The 25230-nt window shown below is 57.8% G+C and overlaps 4 protein-coding genes across 8 annotated transcripts; 1 reads left to right on the top strand and 3 right to left on the bottom strand.

Annotated features, from left to right (window-relative positions):
- Window positions 1–1828: 1828 nt before the first annotated feature.
- ARHGDIA (Rho GDP dissociation inhibitor alpha) lies at window positions 1829–8534 on the bottom strand. 2 transcript variants are annotated; one of them, XM_027889816.1, is made up of 6 exons: window positions 8453–8534; window positions 5117–5326; window positions 4699–4782; window positions 4142–4218; window positions 3914–3977; window positions 1829–3499 (listed from the first exon to the last, which is right to left on the bottom strand). In XM_027889816.1, exons 2-6 carry the CDS (start codon window positions 5304–5306, stop codon window positions 3300–3302), a joined length of 615 nt encoding a protein of 204 aa, XP_027745617.1. In that variant the 5' UTR covers window positions 5307–5326; window positions 8453–8534; the 3' UTR covers window positions 1829–3299. The 2 variants fall into 2 exon arrangements, with proteins under 2 accessions (XP_027745617.1, XP_027745618.1); XM_027889817.1 differs by lacking the exon at window positions 8453–8534 and adding an exon at window positions 6259–6275 and having other exon boundaries at window positions 5117–5307.
- A 354-nt stretch (window positions 8535–8888) lies between these two features.
- On the bottom strand, window positions 8889–12677 carry ALYREF (Aly/REF export factor). Its single transcript, XM_027889830.1, has 6 exons — window positions 12387–12677; window positions 12091–12222; window positions 10414–10561; window positions 10214–10277; window positions 9916–10093; window positions 8889–9171 (listed from the first exon to the last, which is right to left on the bottom strand). The coding sequence occupies exons 1-6, from the start codon at window positions 12612–12614 to the stop codon at window positions 9157–9159; spliced, it is 765 nt and encodes a 254-aa protein (XP_027745631.1). The 5' UTR covers window positions 12615–12677; the 3' UTR covers window positions 8889–9156.
- A 65-nt stretch (window positions 12678–12742) lies between these two features.
- On the top strand, window positions 12743–13326 carry ANAPC11 (anaphase promoting complex subunit 11). 2 transcript variants are annotated; one of them, XM_027889810.1, is made up of 2 exons: window positions 12743–12879; window positions 12953–13326. In XM_027889810.1, exons 1-2 carry the CDS (start codon window positions 12771–12773, stop codon window positions 13096–13098), a joined length of 255 nt encoding a protein of 84 aa, XP_027745611.1. In that variant the 5' UTR covers window positions 12743–12770; the 3' UTR covers window positions 13099–13326. The 2 variants fall into 2 exon arrangements, with proteins under 2 accessions (XP_027745611.1, XP_027745610.1); XM_027889809.1 differs by having other exon boundaries at window positions 12743–12952; window positions 13045–13326.
- Window positions 13327–14359: 1033 nt separating this feature from the next.
- On the bottom strand, window positions 14360–25213 carry PCYT2 (phosphate cytidylyltransferase 2, ethanolamine). Of its 3 annotated transcripts, XR_003571871.1 has the most exons (14): window positions 25110–25213; window positions 24555–24643; window positions 23603–23764; window positions 21697–21763; window positions 21118–21202; window positions 20015–20059; window positions 18662–18800; window positions 17965–18047; window positions 17705–17782; window positions 17077–17142; window positions 16757–16822; window positions 16233–16321; window positions 15419–15569; window positions 14360–15377 (listed from the first exon to the last, which is right to left on the bottom strand). XR_003571871.1 is itself a non-coding variant. In XM_027889792.1 (13 exons), the coding sequence occupies exons 1-13, from the start codon at window positions 25193–25195 to the stop codon at window positions 15479–15481; spliced, it is 1146 nt and encodes a 381-aa protein (XP_027745593.1). In that variant the 5' UTR covers window positions 25196–25213; the 3' UTR covers window positions 14360–15478. The 3 variants fall into 3 exon arrangements, 1 of the variants encoding a protein (XP_027745593.1); XR_003571872.1 differs by lacking the exon at window positions 20015–20059 and having other exon boundaries at window positions 25110–25211; XM_027889792.1 differs by having other exon boundaries at window positions 14360–15569.
- Between the last annotated feature and the right edge of the window lie 17 nt (window positions 25214–25230).

The following is a 25230-nucleotide window of genomic DNA, read 5'->3' as shown; positions in this document are numbered from 1 at the left end:
CCCGGGGGGAGGCCCGAGGGGGGGCCAGGACCGACCCCGACAGGGCCACCCCGGCAGCCGCGCGGGGTCATCGGGGCAGGGAGGGCCCCGGGGCGCTGCCTGTGCCGGGCACCGGCGGTTCCCGCGCACGGTGACCCCCTGCGTGCCGCAGCGGGGCCGCTCCGGTTGCGGCCGCGCCCCGGGCTCCGCCCGCCCGGAGTTGCTGCGGAGCCGCCACTCTTTGCCCTGCGCAGGGGCCACGCCCCGGGCTCGGGGCCCGTCGCTCCCCGCACTGTGCAGCAGAGCCTGCCCACCGTGGTGCCAGCGCGGCTCTGGGCTCTGGTTGGGGGCTGTCAGCTGGGGCACGGGGTCACCCCCACAGCCACCGGCACAGCAGGCCCAGGCGCTCAGCCGGGGCCCTTCAGCTCTGCAAGATGTTATTTCACAAATTGTCCCTGGGCCTGGTTTTCCTGGTTGCCTTGGGGAGACACAAGTGGAAGCTGCTGCGGGGTCAGAGGTTGCTGCAGCACTGGACAAGGGGAACAGCCCAGGCTGCTCCTGAGCAACCTCTGGCCAAGGTTTGTGGGGTGTGTCACCTGGAAGAGAACGAGGCTTTACTTTGGGCACCGCAGTTTAGGCAAATCATCCATCCCACCCAGCCTGTGACTGGAGCCACATTTGTGGGTTCATGCCAGGCAGGAGAGCCCGGCTGTCACCCCACAACAGGGACAATGTGCCAGGGAACACACAGGCAGAGAATCCCCAGAGGTAGAGCATGGCACAGCTGTTCTGCCCCTCCAGGCCTCTCACCATGGCACAAACGATCCAACGGAAGCCCTGACACCCAGGGTGTGGAAATTCTTGCCAAAGCACCGGGGTTGCGTCAGCCTGGCGCTCCCCCCCCTGAGCTGCCCACGGAGCGGCTGTTGGGGGCCAGCACAGGGGGCCCTTGTTCCTGCTATTGGCACATCTGGGCTCGCTCTGACTGACATGCTGAGGGGGTCAGTTCCCTTCTTCCTGCTCCAACTCCCATGCTGCCCTCCATGGCCCCATGCCACAGGGAGGGCCAGGAGGATGCGTGTGGGCACCGTTGGCTGCAGGGAGTGGCACGAGCAGCATGTGTCTGCTGGACTGGGCACTGGCCACGCACCAGCTCCTACCCAGCCCAAGCTGCTGCCTTCAGCCCTTGCCTGTTCCCAGTCCCATCATCTCCTTTAGCAGCTTTCCTGGGCCCAGGCAAGGGCCTTGTGCCGTGAGCTCCAAATACAAGACAGCCTGCAGAGTTCTCAGTTACCATTTTGAGTCTGACCAGGAGCAGGGCCAAGCCTCCTCCTGCAGCCTCTCTCACACCATGGATTCTGTAAAGGGCTTTTCACGGCTACACTGTTCTTATCCTTAACACAAACATGCCACATGCTTTGCAAACATCCGCTGGTTCTTATCACACCGCCTCCCCTGCATTGTGTTCTCCCAAACACCTCCCTCATTCCTGTGACTGCACAGGCATTTCTCTTCATTCCTGCAGCTGGAGCAGGCACGATGCCAGCAGGCCACAGAGCCTGCCTGCTGCTCCGCTGGTGAGACCCGCTCAGAGCCCCCTGTTTTCATATCCCCTCACACTCCCATCCTTCAATCCCTCGCACTGTCAGCAATGCAGAACAGGGCAAACAGCAAGGGACAGATCCTGCACACACAATGCCACAGGGCCCCTCCTCCTCTGGCAAGGGCTGTCCCAGATCCCGTTTCACATTCCAGCAAGCCCAGGGGTCGTGCTCTTCTCCAGCTCCAGGTGTTTGCAGAAATCCCATTTGGCCACTTTCTGCAAAAGACCCAGCATGGACAGCACACAGTCAGTTCAAAGATTTTATTTAACTGTCATAAAAGGAGAAGCAGACGATGAATCCAAACCTGTTAACCTGGGTCTAGGACTTACAGACAATACGCACCAAATCAAATTAACAAAAACCTCTCTAGGGGCAGGGTGAGGGGAGTTAGAGGCAAAGATGTAGCTACGAGAAAGCCACATGTACTTGGTCCCAGTTCTAGTATGACCTCAATGTGGTAGATCCCAATCAGAAGGCTGCGGAGCTGGCCCGTGCCTGCCCAGCTCCCCAGGACTCGCGGGGCCCCGGGGGCTCCTTTGCCCCGAGCGCTGTGGCCGTGCAGCCGAGGGTGGAGGCTGGCAGGTCTGCAGCAGGCACGGGGGGGCCGAGTGTCAAGGCAATAACTACTGACAGGCCAGGCACAGATTTTAAAGGCAGAACAGATACATAAGGCATTAACCGCTTTGGAACACTTGTCCATCGCAAGCTCTTTGCTGATCGCGTCAGGAGCAGCTGCAGAGAGACTCGTCCACCCTCAGCCCAAAACAGCCAGGAGGGCAGGTGCTGTCCTGGAATTTCAGTGCTTTGCAGCTACCTGGGCTGCAATGAGAAGTGTGAGGTGATGGCAACACTGGTAACCCCCAACCCCCCTCCCTGCAGCCCCCTCCATGCCATGGGAGCACCCAGAGAGCTCAGGACTCTGCACAGGCTGGGCCAGGGTCGGGCCAGGCCATTGCTCAGGGTGCTGGGAGGGGTGGCCAGGTGTCACACAGGATGTCAAACCCCCTCCCCTCTGGAGATGTCCCATCTCGGGTGAGGAACGGACCAGCAGCAAAGCGGGAAGTTACGAATCTTTCCTAATAACCCATGAGGGGCATGACCAAGCTGAGCCCATGCCAACGGATGGGGAGGGCGGGTGGCATTTAAAAAGTGTAACTGGGGCAGGGCCCCCTCCCTAGAGGATACGTGTTACACATTTAAGGCATCATGGTTACAGGGGAAATCCACAAATGAAGCTGCCAGTGCTCCCAGGACTCTGACAGGGCAGAAGGGGCAGGCAGACATGACTTAAGCCAATAAACGATTCGACAGCTGCCTGGCACCAAAATTCTTCAGCTACTTGGAGGCAGTAGCTACCCTGAGCTGTGCACAGGAAAGCCAAGCAAGGGATCCTAACAGAAGCCCCTCCCCTTTGGCACCTTCTGGGCAAAAGAAGGTGAGAAGAAGAAAGGACCTGGCGAGGGAGCGGGCGCTCCCCTTGGTGCTGGGGCAGCACAGCCCCATGACGGGCAGCTGGAGACCAGATGCAGACAGCATGGTTTGGTCAATGCACTCGGCGATTCTCTGGGGAGGGGGCACGTACAAAACTGAGCTCTGGTCAAGTGATAAAGGGGATGACAGGTAAGAGGGTTCCAATGTCAGCACTTTGGTACAGGGGGGAATTCTACGGTAGCCACTGTCTGATTCACGCTCTCTGGGGTTTGGCCTCAGGAAGGGCTAGTCCTTCCAATCCTTCTTGATGGTCAGGTTCCACTCCCAGGACAGGTGGTCAGTCTTATCATCATCTGTGAACTTGGATTTGATGTTGTAGCTGCCCCGGGCCAGCATGCCCTTTGGGGCCTCCTCCATGGGGGTCAGAAACTCGTACTCCTCTGCTCGGGGGCCGTAGCTCCCAACCATGTATTCAGTCTTGTCAACTAGAAGGAGAAAAAGAGGTGTATGGAGGCTGTTCAGGAGCCTCCCTTGCATCTGGGGCAAGGCTAAAGCGAAGAAAAGGTCTGTTACTGCCACAACAATCCACAGAACAGCTGTGTGAACATGTTCAGAGATCCATTCCCTCCAGGACAACCCCTCCTGTGGGTAGCGAACCCCCAGCGCTGGCACCACTGTCAGCTGTGACCTCAGGGGGGATCCCAGGTCATGCAGCCAGGACCGTGAGCTGCCCTGCCACTGCAGGCCCAGAGACCTCCACAGAGCTCCATGGGCCCAGCAGCAGCAAGGGCTGTCTCCTCCCATGAGGAATGGGGCCAGGCAGCCCCTGTCACACCAGTGGGACGTGCAGGAAGCCCTCACTCACCCCAGGCAGCACTGAGTCACAGAGAAGCACTTACTTTTCACACCTTTCCGGAACGTGTGCTGGATGTACTTCAACCCTGACACAATCTCCCTGTTCACCTGGAGAGAGAGGAGCAGGGGCTGTGCAGGACATCTCCATTCACACTGCCCACCTTGCCCACAGAAGGAGCCCCTTTCCCCAGCACATCCCTTCTGGGGTGCAGGTGCTCCCTAGGCTGGGATCCAGTGATCCGCTCAGTCGGTTCCCTGACTGGAATCCTTACCCTAAAGGAGATTTTTATCCGGTATTCCACACCCTCCTTCAGCACAAACGCCTGTTTCTTGTAACTCTCTAGGTCACCTGTGAAGAAGGGAGAAGGTTGCTCAGAACCCCTCTGTGCTGTGTTTTGGGATGGATTTCTGCAGCATGAGGCAGCCAGGGCAGGAGTGGCAGGAGCAGGGAGTGGCCTTTGCTGCAGGGCCCTCCATGCTGCTGGAGCCAGGTGAGCGATGCCCTGCAACAGGACACTGTAGCACAGCCATTCAGTTAATTCCAGAGTGTTCCTTTGCAGACGTTTACCCTGAGGCTGTCACCATCTCAAAGCTGCCACCGTGCAGGCTGGAGGAACCAGCCTGCCCCATCCAGCCCCTCACACCTCTACAAAATACCCAGGTGCTGTGGTATCACTGCCACGTTCCAGGTGCAGAACAGGGCCCGGGCACCTTGCTCTGCTCTGCCTCCAGCACCCACAATTCTGACACAGGAAGGCTCACCCACCCTGCCAGCAGTGCTCCTGCCAGCTCTGCCTGTGAGCAGGGCTGGAATTCCATCCCAGCTCACCTGTCAGGTCCAGCTCCAGGGGGCCTGGAGCAGTAGCGCAGACCAGGGTCAGTTTGGTCACCACCACGTTTGGAGCATTGGGATCTAAGACAAGTGAAAAGGCTGTTAAACACCCGTCCTTACACCGTCCAACAGGGCTCCTTCTCCTTCCAGGGCACTTCCTGGAAGGGGGAGAACCACCTCCCAGTCTGTGAGGGTCAGGGCTCCTGCTGCAGCAGGCCCAGCCCAGAGTGCCCCTGAAGGCAGTGCCACCTCCACCCGTCAGTCCCATTCTGGGAGGGAGCCAGTGATGGGCATGGGGAGCACGACAGCTTTGTGCTCCCGGCTGTGCTCCTGCCCAAACACAGAGCTGAGAGAACAGCTCCCAGCTGGGAGCAGGAACAAGGCTGGAGGGGACCAACACGTTCCCAGGGCTCACCTGCACTCACGGTGACGGCTCCCAGGAGCGCCTCCTTGTACTTGCGCAGGCTCTCATCATCCTTGTCCAGCTCCTGGATTTCCTGGATGCTCTTCTGGGCAGGTGGCTTATAGTTGACAGAGTGTTCATCCTCCTCATTCTCAGCTGCAATCTGGGCCAGCTGCTCTGCTGTCGGCTCCTGCTCTGCCATCCTCAAATGCACAACCCACACTGAAGGGAGGAGGAGAGGAGTGACTGCCCCAACCGCCCTCCACAGGCTCCCGCTGTCCCCAGGAGTATGCAACCCTGCCAGGGGCCTCCAGCACCTGCTGAACCCTCCAGAGGCCAAGTCTCGTCTTCAGCTCATGGAGGGCCAGGCAAGAGGGAGGAAAAATTCAATCGCTGTGCTTTGCTTGTAAGCTGGAACAGGTAAATACCCCAAAGCCATAGGAAAAACCCTCTCCTCCACAAGATCCATCAGGTGAGGCTTTCACTTGGAATAAACCTGAGCCCAGAATAAACCTGAGCTCAAAATAAACCCAACTCCAGAATAAACCCGAGCCCAAAATAAACCCAACTCCAGAATAAACCCAGTTATGCTCTCCACAACACAAGATTCCAGCTAAGAATAGGCCCCTGTCCCATCACTGGCATGAATGCTGGAGCCTCTGCTGGGATCTGGCACTCACAGTTTGTAATTCAATCAGTGCTCTGTGCCAGGTGTCTCGGTGAAGTAGGATGAGACACCTGGCTCAGCCCTTTCCAAGGATCTGTGGCACACACGACCAGGGAAACAGGCAATGGAGCAAACAAGGTGCAGAACCTGGCTCAGCTGCCCAGGACTCTGCCCAGGAAATGCCCGGCTGTACTGAGGGGTAGGGAAAGGTGATGCCAACACCCCATTAAAATCCTTGGTAAAAACCAGTGACACCCTCAGGAATTCCTGGTGTTCCATAGGGCACACTGTCTGAAGGGTCATTCTATGGCAAATATCAACTTGGACTTTCTAGAGACGCAGAACAGTCTGGCACAGTTTTACAAGGGCACCGGGGGGACAGTGGGACACCATGGGGCTGTACCAGGGCTCTGGCCCTGCACAGCACAAGCGTCTGTGCCAGGAACTTGTCCTGCTGTACCTGCGCAGCTGCAGCTCCCACGGCCACTGGCAACACCCCTGCACAGAACAGCAAAGAGCTGGCCCTTCCACATGGCATCATCCAACATCCGCGCACTGAATGTTGTGGAAATTTGTCTTCAAAAGGACATTTAATTTCATGTCACACATGAACAACTGATTTCACCCCAGTGTCTTCATATCAGATCCAGGCCCTTCCCTCATGCACTTCTCCCAAACAGCTGTTGGGCTTGAGGACTCGCAGAAGTACTGAGCAAACACTCATTCACACACCCTGCACTGCTCCATCCCCTCCTTGTGTCCTTGGGCTCTCCTCTGGGCTAGATTCCACCTCCCAGGCACCACAGGTCATTCTAACTCCCACACCTTGCTCAGAGGACACCTGCAGCTTCCAGGAAGTGAAAGGGATGGGCTTACAGCTTTACAGAACTGAGCCCCAACAGCCCACACGAACCACACACCTGTCAGAGGATCCACCAGCACGCACACACGTATCCCCAGCTGTGCTGGGTACCCTTCTGTGGGTGAGCATCCACAGACACCCTCCACCTTGTGGATCCGCAGGGTCACAGGAGCCTGCAGGAGGCCAAATCTCTTCCCACCTGGAAATTTGCACTCTGCCTTCACTACTCCCTCAAGCCAGCAATTCCTCCTGTATTCTCAGCGTGTTTTGCGCAGGACAGAGAAGCTGCAGCAGTGAACGCAGGAGCCCCACCTCCTGCCAGGCAGGAAAACTTCAGGGAATATCCCTGCTTGAGTCCAAGCAGAAGGTGGGAACCAGCGAGTCCATATCCTAGGATCCCAATCCCACGGCCCCCGCGAATGCAGTGTTAGTCAGAGTCTCTTCAGATGAGCTAATCGGCTTCCGATGTCCATCGGGCCTCGGCGCAGCCGTGGACACGCAGCAGTGCCAATTCCAGCGGTCCCCACCCTTCCTTCTTCCCCCACGGCGCAGGGAAAGCCTGCACAGCTACCCAGAGAACTTGGCTGGAATGCAATCCAGCAATAATCATTTCTGCAGGGCCCTATCCCAGCCTGTCCCCGTTCGCTCTGTCAGGACTGGGAGCCAGAACGGCCCGTCCCGGCTGCTCCACAGGGACAGCTCGGATGGTTCCCAGGGCAGTACAGCGGAGCAGGGAGACACACCCGCACAGGAGGGAAGGGAGCCTCGCCAACACTTTCCGAAGCTGGGCGCTGCCCTCGGGAATCTGCACGGAATTTCGGCACGTCCAGGTGCCTCTGCTGCACCAGTCGCTTCATAAAAGCATCCCAGGGACCTCTCACCCCGCCTGATCCCCGCCCCGGCAGGAAGAACTCTAGGAACATGGGGATGCGCTGCTATCCCGTGGGGACTCAGCAGTCCGAGCACGGAGGATTTTTCTTTTTCCATTTTGCTCTGACATAACCCCGACTTGCAGTTCACCTACACGATGAGCTGTGCAGAGATAGACCGCGGGTGCGAGAAGCTCCACGCGCCCATAAACAACTCCAGGAACAGAAAAGCCTCCGGCAGTGCTGCACCCGGGATACAAACCGGCTCCATGGGCCGCAAGGCCGGCACCGAACCCGCAGCAGCTCCGCAGCCACGGGACAGGATCCCCCGTACTGGGAGATCGCTCGGAGAGCTGGAGCAGCGGCGCGGACCTGAAACCCTCCCGGGCACGGCCGGGGGCTCCTCTCACCGGCACCAGCGGCGGGCGCGGTTCTGGGGCTGCCAGGCCGTGCGGGACCCCCCCGGGGGCGGGAGGGCCCTGCCCTGCCCCGATCGGAGCGGCCCGACCAGAGACAGCGCTCCCGGTTCCTCATTTCGTACCGAGCGGCCATTTATGGACAACCCGCGTGCGCCAGAGGCCCCGCCGGCCCCGGTAGGCAGAGGGCCGGCAATGTTCCCCCCGCCCCGAGGCCCGGACACCGGGGGAAGCCCGGGGGCGCTCGGAGCCGCCGCGGCCCCTCGGAGCCCTCGCCGCGGCCCCGAGCTCCGCGCGCTCCGCTCCGGCCCGGCCCCGCCGGGGGCGGCGGCTCCCCCGGACCTCGGAAGGTCGCGCAAGGGCACGCGGGGCCCCGCGCCCGACCCTCGGCCGCGCCCGACCCTTCCCGTGGGCCAGAACCAGTGCGGCGCGCCCGGCCCGGCCCTTCCCGCGGCCCGAGCCCCCCAGCTCAGCTCAGCTCAGCTCAGCTCGGCCCGCCCCGCCGCCGCCCCCGCCTGCCCGGCCCCGCCGTACCGGCCCCGCTCGCTCCGCGCTGCGCCGACACCGCCGCGGATCCGCCCAGGCCCGCGCGCCCCCGCACTTCCGGGACACGCCCGGCGCTCCCGGGACCCGCCGCCTCGGCACGCGCCGATTGGCCCGGGGGCGCGCGCGGGGCGGGACCGCGGCACGGCGGGAGCGGGGCGGGAACGGGGCAGGAACGGCAACGGGACAGGACAGCGGAACGGCAGAACCGGAACGGGGCAGGAAGGGGGCGGGACCGGGGAATAGCGGGACAAGTGGGGGAACGGGGCGGGGCAGGACCGGGACGGGGCAGGAACGGGGAGCGAACAGAACGGGGAATGGGACAGAGCAGAACGGGACCGGGACTGGCAGGACAAGACTGGGACGGCGCAGAGCACGGTGGTGGGTGGAAGACACAGGGCCCAGCACGATGTGGCGAGGCAGCAGCCACAGCTCTAGACACGGTTCTATTTTATTATGGCAAAGGTGAAAAAGCCACCTCGGCCCAACAGGCAACCAGAAAAATTTATCCCAAAAATAACTCGGTACAAAACAGGTCTGCTCAGAATTAAAAAAAACCTTTACAGGAGTTAAAACCTATCCCAGAACATAAAAGTAAAACAAATCCCATCCTCGGTAGTAGTAGCCACAGCCGCAGCCCCTGCCGGGAGTGTGGAGCGAGATCGGAGTCCTTCCCTGCGCCCGCCACTGCTGCTTTAGCTAGTGTCCATCTGGAGAGAGAGGGAACCATCATCATGTGCTACAGCACCCCCTGTGCCACCCCAGCATCCCCTGCACGCAGCCCACCTGGCCCTGGTGGAGCCCAGTGTTGCAGGACAGGGAGGGCAGGTTCGAGTGCCCCTGGCAGTCCCCCCGTGCCCCAGCACCCTGCACTGCCCCATGGCTGCCTCTGGAATCCTGCTCATCCCACTCCTTTCATGCTCTCACCCCGGTTTGTCCCAGCTCAGCACCGATTGTGCTGTCGTGGTGGCCTCACTGCCTCGGCCCTGTTGGGATTCTGACCTGGCCACAGCACAGGTGGCTGAGCGAGGGCTGAAGGCTGTGCCTGGCAAGCAGCTCCCCACACTGGGGCTCACTTCTGCCACCAGCACTGCAGCCTTCCCCTGGCAGCACCCCATACAGTTCTTCCACATGGGATTTTCCTTTCTGCTTTCCCACTCCTGCACCTCTCAGCTCTGCGGGTTTTGTTCTGCAGCTGCTCTGGCTCTGGAGGAGATGCCCTAGCCTGGCAGGAGCAGAGGCTGTTCCTTAGCCATCAGCAACAGCAGGTAACAATGGGTCTGGAAAGCGAAGCCAAGGCCTGGGCCAAGGCACAGCTCAGCTTCAGAGAGAGACTGCTTCAGTCCAAGGTCCTGGGAAACACTTTCCCTTTCCTGCCAGCTCCAGGCTGCCAGTGCTGCCCATGACAAAGATGAGACACAGAGAGCCTGTGACAGTGCCTGAGTAGCACTTACCCTGGCATTGTAAGCATCCAGCTGTGCATCTAGTTCTTCTGCAGAGAGCTGCTGTTTGGAAGTTCTTCCAGCTCCTCTGCCTCTCCCTCTGTTCCCGCCACGAGTCCCTCGCCTGTTGCCTCCACCTCCAAATCCCCCCGAGACCCCACGGTTTCTGGTCATGCCACCTCTGTTTACACTGTGAGTTTTAAAAAGCGATTGTTTTAGTGCATTCAGTGAACTCAAACAGGACCCATGCTCCCCACTGGGGAGGAGCCCAGCACGTCCCCACCCTGAGCCTGGGGCAGGGGCTCCCCACCTCTGTGCTGGTCTCCGCTGAGTGTCGATCTGTGATGTCACCAGCTGGATGTTCATGGGGCGCCCTGGAGGGAGGGAGAGAACCTGTGAGTCTGTGCAGGATGTGGTTGGAAGAGAGGGAGAGGGGGAGGGAGGGACAAGTGCGCCAGCTGCTTCACTCCAGCCACAGAAACAGGCCATGGAGATGGCACACAGACTCACCATCCAAGGGGACCCCATTGTACTGCTTCATCGCCTTCAGAGCATCGGCCTTCCTCTCAAAATGCACGTCTGCTGTCCCTAGGCTGCGACCAGATCTGTCGTAGTGCACAGCTGCCTTCTTCAAGGTCCCAAACTCTGCAAAGAGCTCCTGAGAACGATATAGAGAGGAGCGTGCCTGTCCGTCAGCGCCGTGCCCGTCCGTCAGCGCCGTGCTCGTCCGTCAGCGCTGCCAACACAGCATCTCCCCACACAGCCACGACTGGGGAGCACCGGTGTCTCTTCAACCACCACAGCCAGCTTGGGGACATGTCAATGGCAGAGGGCAGCACAGCCCATCAGGGGGGTTTCCAGCAGTTGCCACAGGTGGTAAAACCAAACAGGGCTCTGCATTCACCTCCTGAAGGAGCACGTCTACAGCCAGTCAAGCAGACTCAAGGGATGCCAACCTGTTTCTTTCCCCAGAGAAACTGAGGGTGTTTGTTGAGGCCGAGTCAAAGGGGCAACTATTGAAAATACTCCAGACGCCAGACACCCTTCTCACAGGGCATGACCCGTGTAAGCACAGGAATCCACAAGATGATGGCAGCTGCACTGCGCTTTGCTTGTGCCCATTAGGAACATACCCCAGAAACTGAGACCAGTAAAGTCCCCTGCTGAAGTCTGCCACAAAGGTTGGAGAAGGCAGCAATGAAGCCACCAATTTTACTTCACAGGTGCTAGATTTGGGAAGTCAACAAGGACAACTCACCATGGTGAATTTCCCACCAGGGCTGTCCTGCGGGGGCCTGGGGAGCTGCCGCTGGGCATTACTGCCCAGCCCTGCCCATGCCAGCCCGTGCCCAAGGCACAGTGCTCCCAGCAGGGACTTATTTACACTCAGTCTGCAGGAATGGAATGGAAACACAGAAAAGAGTGGTATCTAGCATGCTCCTCGGTGACCCAGCAGATTGCCTTCATTCCCTCCCTTCATTCCCCAGAGCGGTGATGGAGGGATCAGACTGAGGGATGATGAGGGAGGTCTGACAGCAGGGGTTTTGTTTTTCCCTGGTGAGGACACGAGGCCAAGAGCCCATGGTGATGGCTGTGCCCTGCAGTGTATCCAGGCCAGGAGCCCCCGGGGGTACACACCCGGCACCCAGTTCCTGACCAGCTCAGGGCCCACGGGGACTATGTGTTCCCCCCACCCAGGGCAGAGGCACGTGGGCACGGCGGGCTCTGACTGGGACACAGCCCTGGGACACCTCCCCGGTCACCCTATCCACGGATCCAAGGAACCCCAGCAGGACACGATCCAGCACAGCAGCAGAGCCCTGGATGCGCACACGGCGCCTCAGGGACGGCTGTAGCTGCACAGAGAGGAGCTCAGAGCTCACAGGGAATTCTCCAGTATCGGCTCGATCCAGCCGAGGTGCAGCATCGTGTGCCACGTTCCCGCATGTGCCACGGCTCAGCCCCTCCCAAAGGATCTATAAACAGGCTGTTCCAGCCCCTCTCGGGAGCACCGGGCCCGCGCCAAGGCAGGCATCCGCGGCACAAACCCCGTCACAGGGGAATCACCCGGCAATCCTCGGCCCCGGGTCCAGGAGAGAGCAGAGCCGGCGGGGTTCCCGTGGGCACCCGACCCCGATGGAATGAATGAAACTCCTGCGACCCCTGCGGCGCCGCCCCGAGCCCCACCTGGATGTCCGCATCCGAGACGCCGAAGTCCAGGTTGGAGACAAGCAACTTCCCGCCGGTCTCCACGCCGGCCCCCGCCCCGAAGCCGCTGTCAAACAGGTCGTGCTGCCACTTCTCGGGGAGCTGCTTCGGCTGCAACAAGATCGGGACCTCGCTGACCGGCGCCGGGGCCGCAGCCCCCCAGCCGCGCCGGGAGTGGACAAAGGGCCACCCGCGCCGCCGCCTCGCGTGGACCCGCCGTCCCGTCCCGTCTCGTCGCGCCTCCCCGGCCCGAGCCCCGGTCGCCCGATCCGTACCCGGCTGTAGGGCGCAGGCCGGTTTCTGCCGCCGCCCCGAGCCATCACCGGCCGGTTCCGCACGGGGCCGCCGCCTGCGCGCCCGCCGCCCACGCCGCCCCGGCCTGGCCCGCCCCCGCGGGCGGCACCGCCCCGGCCCCGGCCTCCTCGGCCGCCCCGGCCGGCCCCGCGCTGGCTCCGGTTCAGCTTAATGATGTCGTCCAGGGACATGTCCATCTTGTCGGCCATGATGGCGGCTCCGCTCCCGCCCGCACTTCCGGCCGCGCTGCGCCCGCGCCGGAAGCGGAAAGGGCGGGGCGGCCGCGCGGCGCGGCGGGCTCTCGGGGCGCTGAGGGGGGGGAGGCACTTCCGGCGGGACCGGGACGGGACCAGGACGGGTCCGCCATGCGGGTCCGCGTGCGGAGCTGGCACGGGGTCGCGTCCTGGCTCTGGGTGGCGAACGACGAGAACTGCGGCATCTGCCGGATGGCCTTCAACGGCTGCTGCCCTGACTGTGAGTGCGGCGCCGGGCACCGCGCACCGGGCACTGCGCACCGCTCGGGGCTGACGGTGTGTCCCTGCTGCAGGTAAAGTGCCCGGCGACGACTGCCCGCTGGTGTGGGGACAGTGCTCGCACTGCTTCCACATGCACTGCATCTTAAAGTGGCTGAACTCGCAGCAGGTGCAGCAGCACTGCCCCATGTGCCGCCAGGAGTGGAAGTTCCGCGAGTGACGGCGGCACCGGGAACGGGGGGGGGCCCGGTCCCGGCCCCCCGCGGGCCCGCCCAACAACCGCACTGCCGCCGCTCGCGTGGCCGTGTGCGCCGTCCCGGGGCTGCAGGGGCGGTGGCGCCGCCGCACCGGGGGCGGATGTCAGCGTGTCCTGGGACCCCGTGGAGTGCGCGGTGGCCTGAGCTGGCACTGGTGGTTCTGGGGAAACAATAAACATACTTGGGCTGGCTCTGTCATATCCGTCCTGCAGGGCAGGGAGGTGCTCTGGGGTGGGGGAAGCCCACCTGGATCTGGAGAGCTCTGGGCTGCTGAGCCCCCCACCCCCCGTCCCTCTGGCGGTGCCGAGGCTGCTCAAACACCCGGCAGAACAAAATCCCTGAGTCCTGAGGGCAGCCCGAGGCCTTTGGGGGCTGCAGGGCACGGTGTGGGGACAGAGGAGCTGGGCTGGACAGGGAGTGACCACAGGCATGGCACTCCTGTCCCTTCACCCCAGGGACAGGAAGGCCGTGCTGACCCTGTGCTGCAGGAGATCCTGGGGCACCTCCAGCAACAGGACATGGGCTTGGGGATAAGGGGAGGTGGCAGCAGCCCCCCAGCAGCTGTTCCCTTGCAAGGGCACCCCTGGACAGGTACATAGGGTGGGCACTTCCTCCCCAGGGGTGAGGCCAGGAACAGAGCACCCAATCTGGCCACAGTCCCCAACCCCGGGAGGGTGCCCAGGGCCATGCTGACCCCAGTGACCACCATGCTCATTAGGAAAGGAGCCAAGGAGCTTCCCTCTTTCGCTGCAGACCTGACACACCAAGGCCCTGACCTGCTGTACCATCCTTGGCACAGTCCAGCCCAGGTGGAGGCTGCTGGTGCTGCACCTGTGCAGGAACCTTGGTGGGCACCAGGGCCACCAACTGCTGCAGGGGACACGGCTCAGTGTCCCCACCGTGGGGGAAGGCCAGCATGGTGGGTTATGGCCCAGAGACCCCCAGGGCCCCCTGGTGCTGAGCTGTTTGTTTGTCCTTAAGGACAAACTCCTCTGCCGTGCCCATGGGAGGGGGCCATGCGCTGCAGAGGGTGAATTTGGGCACTCCACAGCTGGCAGACCACCGGAAGGGACCAACAGCTCAGAGTCAGAGCTGCTGTGCCAGCCCCAGGACCAGGAGCTGCCATGCAAGGAACACACTCAGTCCCAGCACTGTGGGGTCCTAGCACACATCCCTATACCCCCATTCTGCTACCTGGGCTCAATCCCTAAAGAGACCAGTGCACAACTCTTCAACATTTTATTAATGATCAGCAACAAAAGTTTACAACAGTGAGGACACCCAGACCCAGCCTGGCAGGACTGACTGGCCCAGTGCAAGGAGCAGCTCAGGACACCCACCACAGCACCCTGGAATGTAAGAGGCAGAAGAGGCTCAGCCCAGCATCTATCCTCCTCAGGCCCTGCATCTCACCACCGGGGCACACATGCTGCACATCAGCCCTCAGAAAACAACCCGGAAACTTCACCTGGCCAGGTCCCACCTTCATGTCACCCCTCAGGCATAAGGTGGACTCTGGCAGCAGCAACAAGGGGGGCTCTGAGCACAGTCCACACAAGGCACCAGGTCCTGCTGCCTCGCAAATGGAAGAGCCTTTGGGAGAAGCTCCCAGGGTTCCCATGCTTTCACATGGAGAAATGCCTCAATGGAGGGTCCTTGCACCACCTGCCCCCTCAGCAGCTACCACCCACTGCCCGTCACTGAAGCAGCAAATGATCTGCCCTTATCCAGCTCAACCCGGAGCAGCTCTGGGTCTGCACAGGGGCAAGGAGCTGAGGAGAGGCAGCACAGCGGAACCCAAAGTCCAAAAACACCTCCAGCAGCCAGCACTGATGGCCCCATAGCTCTAAGTAAAAGCTGCAGGAGGAACTGGGGGGGCCACATCCCCCCAACCAGAGGCCACTCTCACCGTCTGTCAAGCTGCCCCCACCCCTGCCCAAGGGGCTGCTTTGGAATGCAGACCCCAGTCAGGACAGCCAAGTCTGGCAGGGCAGGGGGCCTGGGCAACTGCTCCACTTCCCTCCTACTAAGAGCCAGAAATGGCAGAAGGCAAAAGCACATCGACATGTTAAAACATTAGTTATAATTAAAACCATTTTTTTTTGTCAAATCTTCTCCTGGGAAAGGGAATGGGGTATGATTAACAGAGACAGAACTAGGCAGTGGGACCCCAACTCGTCTGCATCATTAGTGCAGGAGGAGCTAGGACAGTAGAGGGTAGGACAGCACATCCTGTGTGCTGGCAGCACTGCTCCCCCTCAGGGGTCCCTTCCTGAAGAGCAGTTGCTCCTGCAGAGGGTGAGGCTGCAGCGCTCTGTGGCCCACACATCCATCCTCTGCAGCCTAGTGCTTCTCCTCCTCCAGCCTCCTCATGGCCTCCAGTACAGCCAGCTCTTTCGCTTCCTTCTTCTGGTTCCGAGCTTCAAACTCCAGCCTGCATCAATCACACAAATGCCGTGAGATTCCCATCCAGCCACACCTCTTGTAGACAAAAGCACCTGGAGCAGGAGAGCACTGCCTTTTCCTATGCTGCTCTATTCTGAGAGCATTTCAGAAACCCTCCTGGTAGGCCCAGAGTCTTCCACAGCCTCTCCCAGAGCTTCCTATGGCTGTTGACGTGACTCTGCAGTCCTGGGCTCCCACACTACTTCTCCCTCTGCGGAAAAAGCTGCTATTCTGTTCTTGGTCTGTCCTGTGACATCTCAAATAGTGCTGTAACACCAAAATCAAATTTACCACTGATCTGAGCCAAGGTTGCTGAAGGTGAAGGGCTCAGGCCTAAAAGAGCAAAGCTCTGAAAGAAGCAACATGCTCTTTTCTGCAGGATACAGCAAGGAAATTTATCATTAATAAAGAAGAAAAAACAAAAAATGCTGTTCAGCACATTCTGACACAGCAGAATTCAGCTGTTCCTTTCCCTGTACAGACTGGTATTTCCACACTTAAAGCCTGCCTGAGCCATGGAAGAGGAAGGACCAGTTCACTGGCTCTGTGCCTTTAGATAACCCCTTCTCTCCCTGTTTGATCCCATTAATCAATCCCCAGACACTCTGGACAGAACAGTATGTGACAGAACTGGGAGACAAAGACTTCCAACCTGTTCTTTATGATTCTTTGCACGATTAGATCTGTGGTGAGATTGCTGCCACTATCCACCAGCTGGAAAATGCCACGTCGCTTCGGTTCCTGTGAACAGACAAAGCACTGGGATAGGAAAGCACGTGGGACCTGGGTGTGAAGCTCAGCAGTGACAGCTGAGCTGAGCTGTGGCAGGTCCTGCCTGGTCCTAGCCAGGCAGGATGCACAATGATTTCCTCAGAGGTAGAACATGTACATGGAAGCTGCCCAGGTCTGGCACAGAGCAAAGCACACAGATTTTCTCACCCTGCCATGAAGGCATCAGAAACAAGCAGAGCAAAACAGTGCCTGTAAGAGTGGAGATGTCGGGAATGATTTGCAGACACTGCTCCAACTAGCTGCCCTCAGGGGTGGATAAAAACCAGCATCATCTGCCACAGCCCTGCCCAAGCAGCATCCTCTGCAATGCACCTTCTCAGCCCAGGAACTCAACCAGAGCCAGGCTGGGTCTACCAAATGCTGGCAAAGCAGCTGGTACCTTACCTCGTACGGATCAGAACCGTCCTTGTCTGGCACCACCTCAGTCATCCCATGACACACAAGTGTTACCTGGAGAAAGACACAAAGTTGCTGACAAGATCGAAAAGATGACAGAGACATTCCCTGCCACTGCTCCCACTAAACACAGCCTGGAGACCAGCAAAGCCACCTTCCTGCACCAGCCTGGCAGTGCCTCTGGAGCTCCCTGTAACCCACTGAGCAGAACACCTGCCTCTTACACCCCTGTGTTGTCTTGCATCACTTTACCTCCCCAAGACATCACACACCAGCATCTTCATGTCCGTCTGTATGCAAGGACTCACCCTGAAGTGATCCAGCAGATCAGCAGTGACAGCATAGGGAGCTCCAATCACCACTTCCGAGACGTACTAGAAAAGGAACCAGGTAGAATACAGATTTGAAAAAACCCCAATCAAACAAAAAACAAAAAAAACAACCATAAGCCAGAGGCCACCTACTTCCTAAAAAGACCTGAGCAGGTCACCTGCTATACAGTCAGGAACTCAAATAAGGGAACAGCACTGCTTGTCACTCAGCAGCTTTTTGTTCCCCTAAAAAATGTCCTTTCCATGCCAATAGAGCAAATCCAAAAAGCTAATTGCTCAGGGCACACGTTTCTGGGGCTCCCCATGTTTCTGTTTCAGGAATTTTCTCCCCTGCTGCAGGGAGCAGAGTTTCCTACCAGCATGTCTGTCTGCAAGGAGCCATGCAGCCTCTGCTGCCCTGGCAGAGCAACCAGGCAGGTCACAAACTCAGGTCAGCCAGGACAGCACAGGAGCTCAGCAGAGCCTCCCCAGGAGCTCATCAGCACCTCTGGCAGCCTCAAATGATCCATGACAGACGCGCCTTCTCAGTGCACACCAAGGAACTCATGGTGAACACCACTGAGCTCCAGGGAATTTCTGGAACAGCACAGAGGCACCCACTCACCCTGCAGGCCAGGACACTGAGGGTTCGCTCGTGGATGTTCATGATGGGATAGTTCTTCCCTTTGTAGCGATTCACCTCCTGTGGCAAAGCACCAGGCACAGTCAGAAGAGAGAGAGAGCAACACCCTTCCTTCTCGCTCTCTCCCAAAATGAAATTCCTGTATTGGCCAACACATCCCTGTCCTGTCTCCCAGAGCACAGCCTGCCTGGCTCAGAGGACAGGGCCAAGCTGCTCTGCCTTTGGACAGGCTCTACACAAACCTGATCGAAGTGAAGCCCAGCAATGATGTAGGGTTTCTCTGCCAGCTGGTGAACCTTCTCCAGGAAATCTACATGCCCAACATCTGTAGATCTGTTTAAGGAGTTGAAGCTCACATGGAAAATAAGGAGAGGAAGACAGAAACAATCACCGCAAAATGACAGTGGGAGACAGGAATCCCAAGGATTTAACTCTTGCACTACTCATTGCCTATGTCCTAAGAACAGCTGTCACCTCTCTCCACAGGCTCCGTGGATTCTGGGCAAAAGCCAGAGATCTTTCCAGCTCCACCTTACATAGATTCAGCTTTGCCTCTGTCCAGAATTTCTACCTGTTCCAGATGTTCTGACGCAAAGCCTCAAAGCTTGTCCCAGGGATGGAGTGTCAGCTCCATGTGCCCTGCTGCAGTGCCTTTGTCTATGGCAGCCAGTCCTCACCACAATCACTAGAGCACAGAGAGTACCCAGCTGCCATCCTGAAATCCTCCAATAGCCACAGATCTCTCCAGAGAAGAGCTATAGCTCCTTTCTCAGAGTCCCGTGACTAGGAAACTGCCAGAAAGAATTCCCTCCTGCCTTTATCCCCTCACATACAGCTACAGAAAAGGGGAAAAAAAAAGGCAAATATCCAGGTAGGTGCCTCCTAACATGAAAATATCAAAGACAGACCAATGCTGTAACAAAACGGAGTCAAGGATACGGAACAGGTCGAAGGCTCCAGCCACGTAGATGATTGTGTCTCCTGGCTGTGGCTCCTTCCCTGACGCAAATTGGATGATCTTCTGGGACGTCTGCAGGAACTGTGAGACGCCAGTCCAAGGACTGTGACCTTTGGGCCCCTGTGGAAACAAACACACACCAGACATGGTTTCTTTTCAGGCTCCATGAGGGGGCTTGGAAAACTGAGAGCACAGAGCCGGGCAATCTGCTCGCCTGAAGTTTCTGGCAACTGTCACAACTCCCAGCGGCTTGGACTTTCTACATTCCTGGCATCAAATATTTAGGTAATCTCACAAAAGCCCTTTATGCTCTGACTAAATCATCCCCTCAGCAGCCAGCTAAAGGAGGTGCTGAGAAGAAAGCTCAGGAAGGAGGAAGGCAACAGGGCAGGCTTGAATTTTCAGGAGAGGCAAGGCATGCTCAGGAAACACACACGACCTACCTACGCTCCACCAAGTCCCAGGACACCTGTCGGGCCAGGCTGCGAGGGGATCACCTCAGCTCCGAGGATGGAGCTCGGTCCCCACCACATGGCAGTTGTGCAAACAGCCACTGAAGTCACCCTCTCTGCTCCCCAGAGCTACTCCACGGGATTTGGCACGATGCAGACGCTGCAGCCAAGGCCAGGGCAAGCCGTGCAAAGGGCAGCATGCAGACAGCTCAGCTCTTGGGGTCATTCAGGGTACCCAGTGCCCTGATCCATTCTCCCCAAATCCAAGTCCCAGGAAATGGCCATATGGAGCAACAAGCCCCACACTACCTGCTCAAAGAACCCAATGTGGTAGGGAACCAAGGATGATTCAGCCAGGCCAGCATACACCCTGTGAGTAAAAAAGACTGCCGCAATCTCCAGGTGCAGCTCACTAACCAGGGACAATCCAGCTCCCAGGGTAACAAACTGGGCTGATGGCTCTTTAGAGGCAGTGTGAGTCAAGAGCTGGACCCCGGAGCTCTGCAGCACAGCATGGCCAACCCAAGGCAGCACCTCCAAAACAACACGACCACTGGAAAAAGCATCCACAGAGGCTGTCCCTGGGCTGGAACCTCGGGCACATGGGCCCCAGGGGAAGCGGCAGAAAGGAATTGACAAGCAAGGAAAGAACCCAGCACAGGCTCAGCAGGTCCTGCTGAAGGACAGCTCAGGTGCTGCCCTGTGCCACACCTGCCCATCGCACCCACGGCAGGCACTGCCTTACGGGGGCAGCAGACATTCACCAAGACATTACTGCTTCGTGTGGAGGAACGAACAAGCCTGCAATAGGCCAGAGAGCACATTGGAAATCCTTCTCAGGCAGGACAACAACCAGACGTCCACAACCAAAACTCACATTACCTTCCCAAAGTTGTCAGTGTGCTTCCGATAGTCTAGGTCCTCATCCTGAAGGGAGATAAAGAGTCAAAATGTTTAAGCACTCACACAGCTCATCCAACCAAGATATGTTTGTGTGTGGGAAGTGCTGGGAAGGCCTGGCTCAAACTGTACATCATGGATTCGTGGCACTGAATGCTTACAAACTGGTTAATACCTAAACCAGAGTCGTGTCCCAGCATGAGTCAGAAAAAATGTGTCCTTATATGATCCCAGCCTGGTACCACCAGCAAAGGTGGTTCTTGCCCAGCCTGCAGCCCAACAGTGCTGCACATCTGCATTCTCCCTCAGCCAGGAGAGCCCCTGACAGGAGAGCATCCCTCCTCCTGCCGAAGACCCTCACAAGCGCCAGGCTTGGGTCTCTGCAGCAGCCAGCAGCACTAGAGAGATCCCAGTGCGAATTCACGTTACAGCTAAGCCAATCTAAGAGCTCAGCATGCCAAAACATCTCCCTCTGCCCCTGAATTCTCCTGTGGGTCCCTCATCTTGTCCCTGCAGTTATCCAGGTGATTCCATTCATGGATTGCTTCATTACTCAGTAAATCGACTCATTAACCAACATAAAACCACTTCCTTTACTTTCCCCTGGTTAGGTTAGGCCCCAACTACAGAGTGAGCTGACAAGACTCGAGAAAGGTCTGATTAGACTAGAAACAGCAGAAGGCAGAAGGATGAAGCTCAGTGGGAAGGGAGAGGAGTTTCCAACTCTGGCAGCACCAGGCTGACAGATCAGTGTGGCTGCACTGTGCTGTTTCACGCTGGGAGAGGCCGTCGGCGAGCCTGCAGTTCCCCTCACGTTCCCAAAGCCCACACCGATCACGAGGCATCACAGTCTTTATCTTGCCACACCTTCCCAAAGCAGCACGTGCTGGGATCACACTGTGATCTCAGACAGGCTTAAGCAAACATAAGCAGGTTGTTTTGCTGCCACTGCCCATAATCAGCTTGCCCATTCTCCATGCACCTGGGAGCCAGGCCTAGGAGCTCTACTGCTGTTTGGGTCAGCAAAAGGGAAGAGCTGGCACATGCCCTGGACTCCACCTCCCATCCAAAGCCCTCTGACTCACTATGTTGCTGTGGTGAGCTTTAGTCATGAGCAGCATGCGGCCAACGAGGTCGGTGGTAGACACACCTTGGGTGCGTTTGCATTCCCTGCAGGAGACAAGCAAAGGATGAAGCAGAAGCCACAGGATAGTGTATGCCTCTGTCTTCCCAGCATTACCACAGGAACACCTATGACACTTGATAAATCCAAACCAGGGGCTGTCCTGAGAAAGCCCTCTTTCTCCCTGCTCCTAGTATCAAGTACAGATTTCATTTGCTGACCATCTGCATCCCCTGCATGCCATGGCAGCTGCTCATGTGAGGAACACCTCCCTTGGCCAGACTTCCCAACAGAGCCAAGTCCTGGTGAGGCTTCAAAACCAGAACCAGCATCTGCCAGGAACTGGACGGCCCCCTCCGGCAGGGCTGTCTGCCCCACTTCCCTGAAGCCAAAATGCTCAGAGCAACTGAAGCTCTGACACATGTAGCCAAGTTGAGGTATGACCTGAAGACAGCTGTGTTTCATCTGACTTCCCTTCAAGCCACAAAATCCCAGAAACTCTGCCCAAACCAGGATAAGAAGGTAAGCAGCAATAGGTTACCTGTATCGCCCTGCCGTCTTCACTTCCTCATAGGTGTCCTTGCCATCAATAGTCAAGGTGATGTCATCTACAGAGAGAGAAAAGCCACAGAACTGTGCCCCCAGCCCTCCTGCACAAAAGCAGCAGCTGAGCAGGTCCCACATGTGAGCCAGACTAGAACTCTGCAATCCAAATCCCTGTGTATACACAAGGGACACGTCCTGTGCCCCACAGAAATGCCAGGGGTTTGTGAGACTACTGTGTCTGTGGAGATGAGGATATTCCTGGATGTTAAATGCCATTACCCATCTGGCCCACTGCTTTTTAGAGAGTCCAGAAAATGTGAGCCAGGTGCCCTTGCACTGTTCCAGCAGCAGGCACAGTTGATTTTTTTCTGAATGACAATAAACAGGCACGATCTGCCTTGGAGCTAAAAAGCACCTTTCAGCTCCTCTAGGACTAGTTTTAGCCATTAGTTCATGTTACAAGTTTTCAGTCAATGAAACAATCATCCAACAGAAAATTCTGCCCCTCAATGATGGCACTTCCAGTGACATTCTGTGACCCTTCCACAGAGGTAATTCTGTTTCATCTCTGGTACATGGCTCCCAACTTCCTCTGCCGAAACACCTTTCACCTACTTTGGTGATGGTACAAAACCTTCACAAGTGAAAGCTAAGCTGGCTTCCCTTTGCCAAAACAGCTGGAGGGCAAGAGCAGGCACTGGCAGCCCACAAGTGCTCCCACACAGTCAGGTGGCTCAGTCCTGCTCAGTTTCCCTAAAACCCCACACCCTCCCCTCGGGGCACAGAGACAGGAGGGAACACACTACCAGCACAGGTCAGAGTGCCAGGAGAGAAGCACAAACAGTGGGGGTGCTGTCACTTTCCCAGGTAAGCTCAGCTGTTTCCAAACTCAGCTTTTGCACAAACACAACTGGCAAAACTGCAGGAGCAAGGGTATCGGTCAGGGAGAAACATGGAATGATTTGGCAGAGGGGACGAATAAGGGCAGCTGGAGTAGAGACCACGAGCACTCCTCTACTGCCACAACCCCTCACCAAGCCCTGTAAGGGGTCACGTACCGCAGACACGTTCAGAGCACGCAATGAAGTTAATGATGAATTTTATAACCACCCTGCCCACGTGAAAAAGCATATCTATCTTGTAAAGATTAAGGATTTATTTACATTTAATGAAACACTTAGCCAATTGATAGCAGGTGGCTGGGATCAGATGAGAGATATACGAAATAAGTCAAAGATTACTCCTGGCCAAACTAGCAAAATTTCTTCAGAGGGACAAGGAGGAGGGGCTGAGGCTGAATGAGCGTCAGCAGCAGCACAGGAAGGGACAGAGTCCCACAGCAAGAATGTTTCCTCAGAACTCAAGTTGTCTCCATCAACTGTACACCAGAAGTGTTCACAGTAAGAACTAGGTCTCTGGCCACACAGTTGGCTAAGCCCCTGAACAGCTTATTAACCAGATAAAGAGAGAAGCTTTTCAAATCTGATCTCATCCCAGGATAAGTAGATATAAACATCATTGTATTTCTGCACGCTTACCTTTTCAAGTGTTTTCACATTTAAGTTTTGTAAATGGCTTTCCCCTTTGCACAAATTTCTGCTGGTGCTAAGGGCAACCTCAGGATAATTGTCAAACAACACATTTCACCTTGGTAAGTGAAAGGGCTGGTTAAAACCAAGGGCTCTGGCCACTCTCAAGATGCTGAGCACACCGACATGTTTCTCCAGATCACCAGGCCAGGAGCAGCTGTGCTGCCCAGTGCAGGTGTTGGGAAGGCAGAGCTTTGCACACCCCAACCCCCAGTACCAGCTGGGATGTTGCTTGGTTTGCAACAAGGCACCCTGGGCACGCAGCCCCTGAGGGCCCACGTCAGCACAGCCACTGCCTCGAACACCACTCACCCCCATGCACACAGAAGTCACAGCTGTACTTGTCCAGGGTTTCCAGTGTGGTGACATAGGGAGCTCCGGGAGCAATCTCATCAACCCACTTGATGGCTTGCACCATTTTGTACCTCTCCTCCTGCGTAAAGACGGGGGGGCCCTTGTGCTTGGCAATCTCCTCTGGGGGAGAAAAAAAAATCCAGTTAAAATCCAGTTAGAAGCATGTCCTGCAGCTACAGAGACGCTCAGCCACAGCAGCTTCACTCATTCCCTGGGCAAGTGAACTTCACTGCAGGCTTATCCTCAGATTGGGACTGGTCTCTGGTAACAAGGAAACTCCAGATAGATCAGAAAAGACTTTGATTTAGTTGCATTTCCTGAACATGTAGCAAGGGCCCTGGAATTTACTTGGAGGGCAAAAGTCTTAGTGCTTCCCAGTACCGATACTTCCTCTTGGGTGGATGAGCTGGGCATCCTGGCATCCCTCCAGGGAAAATTCCCCTTTTAAATAGTAGTTTCATACAATGCTTAGTTCATGCTAGAAATTCTGCATCCATAAACCCATTTAAAATACATCTTCACATGCCAGAATTTCTTCCTGTCACTTAAATTCCAGATGGGCTTGAAATGAGTTTTCTCCACACAGCAGCTTCTTTTGGAACATAAGTTTTGCAGCTAATACCAGCCAAACCAGACTGATTTACAACTGGTTTAATTGTTTTTACAGCATGGAATGCAGATGACCCCTCAGAACCTGCAAGCTCCAACCTACCTAACCCTCACTCTGAATGCATGAGAGGGGTTACTCTACTCCCTCACCCAGGGAAGGGACATTTTTCTCCTGGACACTGCTGCTCCTGGAACAGATGTAGGAAGAAACTTCACCATATCAGCTCTCAGTTCTCTCAGGGCTAACGCTGCTGGGTGATTTGAGGGGCTTCACTGGGTGAAACCTGGCAAAACCTCTTACCATCTGTATGGACCCCAACGATCAAGTAATCGCCCATGGCCCGTGCCTGGCGCAGCTGGTTCGAGTGGCCATAGTGCACCATGTCATAGCTGGAACGAAAAGGGCCGGGTCAGCCCGGGCACACCGGGAGGCACCTCGCTGGGGCCCGCGGGCAACCTGCCCCGGGGCTGAAGGTCTCCCTGCTGTCGGGCTGGGCTGCGCCGATACCACCCGGTCACAGGGGCCGCGGCAGCGCTCCCTCCCGCCGCAGTGACCTGCCCCGTGCTGCGGGGGCCGGGTCCCCCCGGCCCTGCCCGGCAGGTACCGGCTGCAACCCGGGGCAACCGGCCCGGCCCCAACGAGGCCCGTGCGGCGCCAGAGCCCGAGGGCGCTCCCGTCGGCTGCCACTCGCCCGGCGTTTCAGGGCAGACCGGCGGGGAAGGCGCCGCTCTCTCGCGGGCTCGGCCCCGTTCCCGTCCCGCCGCGGTGACAGAGGAGCCGGAGGCACCAGCGCAGCCAACACGGTTTATTCCTGCGGCTCCGCGACAGCGCCGGGCCCGCGCCCGCCCCACTCACCATCCGTCGCACCAGACGCGCACGGGCCGGTGGCCGCCGCCGCCCGCCGCGGCCCCGCCGCCGCCCGCCGCCCCGTTGCGCAGCATGGCCGCGCTGTCACCGGCGGCCCCGTCACCGGCGG

Source organism: Empidonax traillii, unplaced genomic scaffold, assembly GCF_003031625.1.
Source record: "Empidonax traillii isolate 1590-97213 ecotype Southwest subspecies unplaced genomic scaffold, ASM303162v1 scaffold272:size679582, whole genome shotgun sequence".
Taxonomy (NCBI): Eukaryota; Metazoa; Chordata; class Aves; order Passeriformes; family Tyrannidae; genus Empidonax; species Empidonax traillii.
This window is presented reverse-complemented; position numbering and strand designations above follow the sequence as displayed.

What these genes read in the sequence shown, in the direction of transcription:
- ARHGDIA (XM_027889816.1), bottom strand. Translation starts at nt 5,306, where the DNA reads ATGGCAGAGCAGGAGCCGACAGCAGAGCAGCTGGCCCAGATTGCAGCT. An exon ending in GGATAAAAATCTCCTTTAGG is followed by an intron (nt 3,978 to 4,141) that starts GTAAGGATTCCA and finishes CTCTCTCTCCAG; the next exon opens with GTGAACAGGGAGATTGTGTC. An exon ending in GTTCCGGAAAGGTGTGAAAA is followed by an intron (nt 3,500 to 3,913) that starts GTAAGTGCTTCT and finishes TTCTCCTTCTAG; the next exon opens with TTGACAAGACTGAATACATG.
- ALYREF (XM_027889830.1), bottom strand. Translation starts at nt 12,614, where the DNA reads ATGGCCGACAAGATGGACATGTCCCTGGACGACATCATTAAGCTGAAC. An exon ending in GGCCTGCGCCCTACAGCCGG is followed by an intron (nt 12,223 to 12,386) that starts GTACGGATCGGG and finishes ATCTTGTTGCAG; the next exon opens with CCGAAGCAGCTCCCCGAGAA. An exon ending in TCTCGGATGCGGACATCCAG is followed by an intron (nt 10,562 to 12,090) that starts GTGGGGCTCGGG and finishes TATCGTTCTCAG; the next exon opens with GAGCTCTTTGCAGAGTTTGG.
- ANAPC11 (XM_027889809.1), top strand. Translation starts at nt 12,771, where the DNA reads ATGCGGGTCCGCGTGCGGAGCTGGCACGGGGTCGCGTCCTGGCTCTGG. An exon ending in ACGGTGTGTCCCTGCTGCAG is followed by an intron (nt 12,953 to 13,044) that starts GTAAAGTGCCCG and finishes CTGAACTCGCAG; the next exon opens with CAGGTGCAGCAGCACTGCCC.
- PCYT2 (XM_027889792.1), bottom strand. Translation starts at nt 25,195, where the DNA reads ATGCTGCGCAACGGGGCGGCGGGCGGCGGCGGGGCCGCGGCGGGCGGC. An exon ending in CTGGGCTTCACTTCGATCAG is followed by an intron (nt 17,783 to 17,964) that starts GTTTGTGTAGAG and finishes GCTTTGCCACAG; the next exon opens with GAGGTGAATCGCTACAAAGG. An exon ending in ACGGTTCTGATCCGTACGAG is followed by an intron (nt 16,322 to 16,756) that starts GTAAGGTACCAG and finishes GTCTGTTCACAG; the next exon opens with GAACCGAAGCGACGTGGCAT.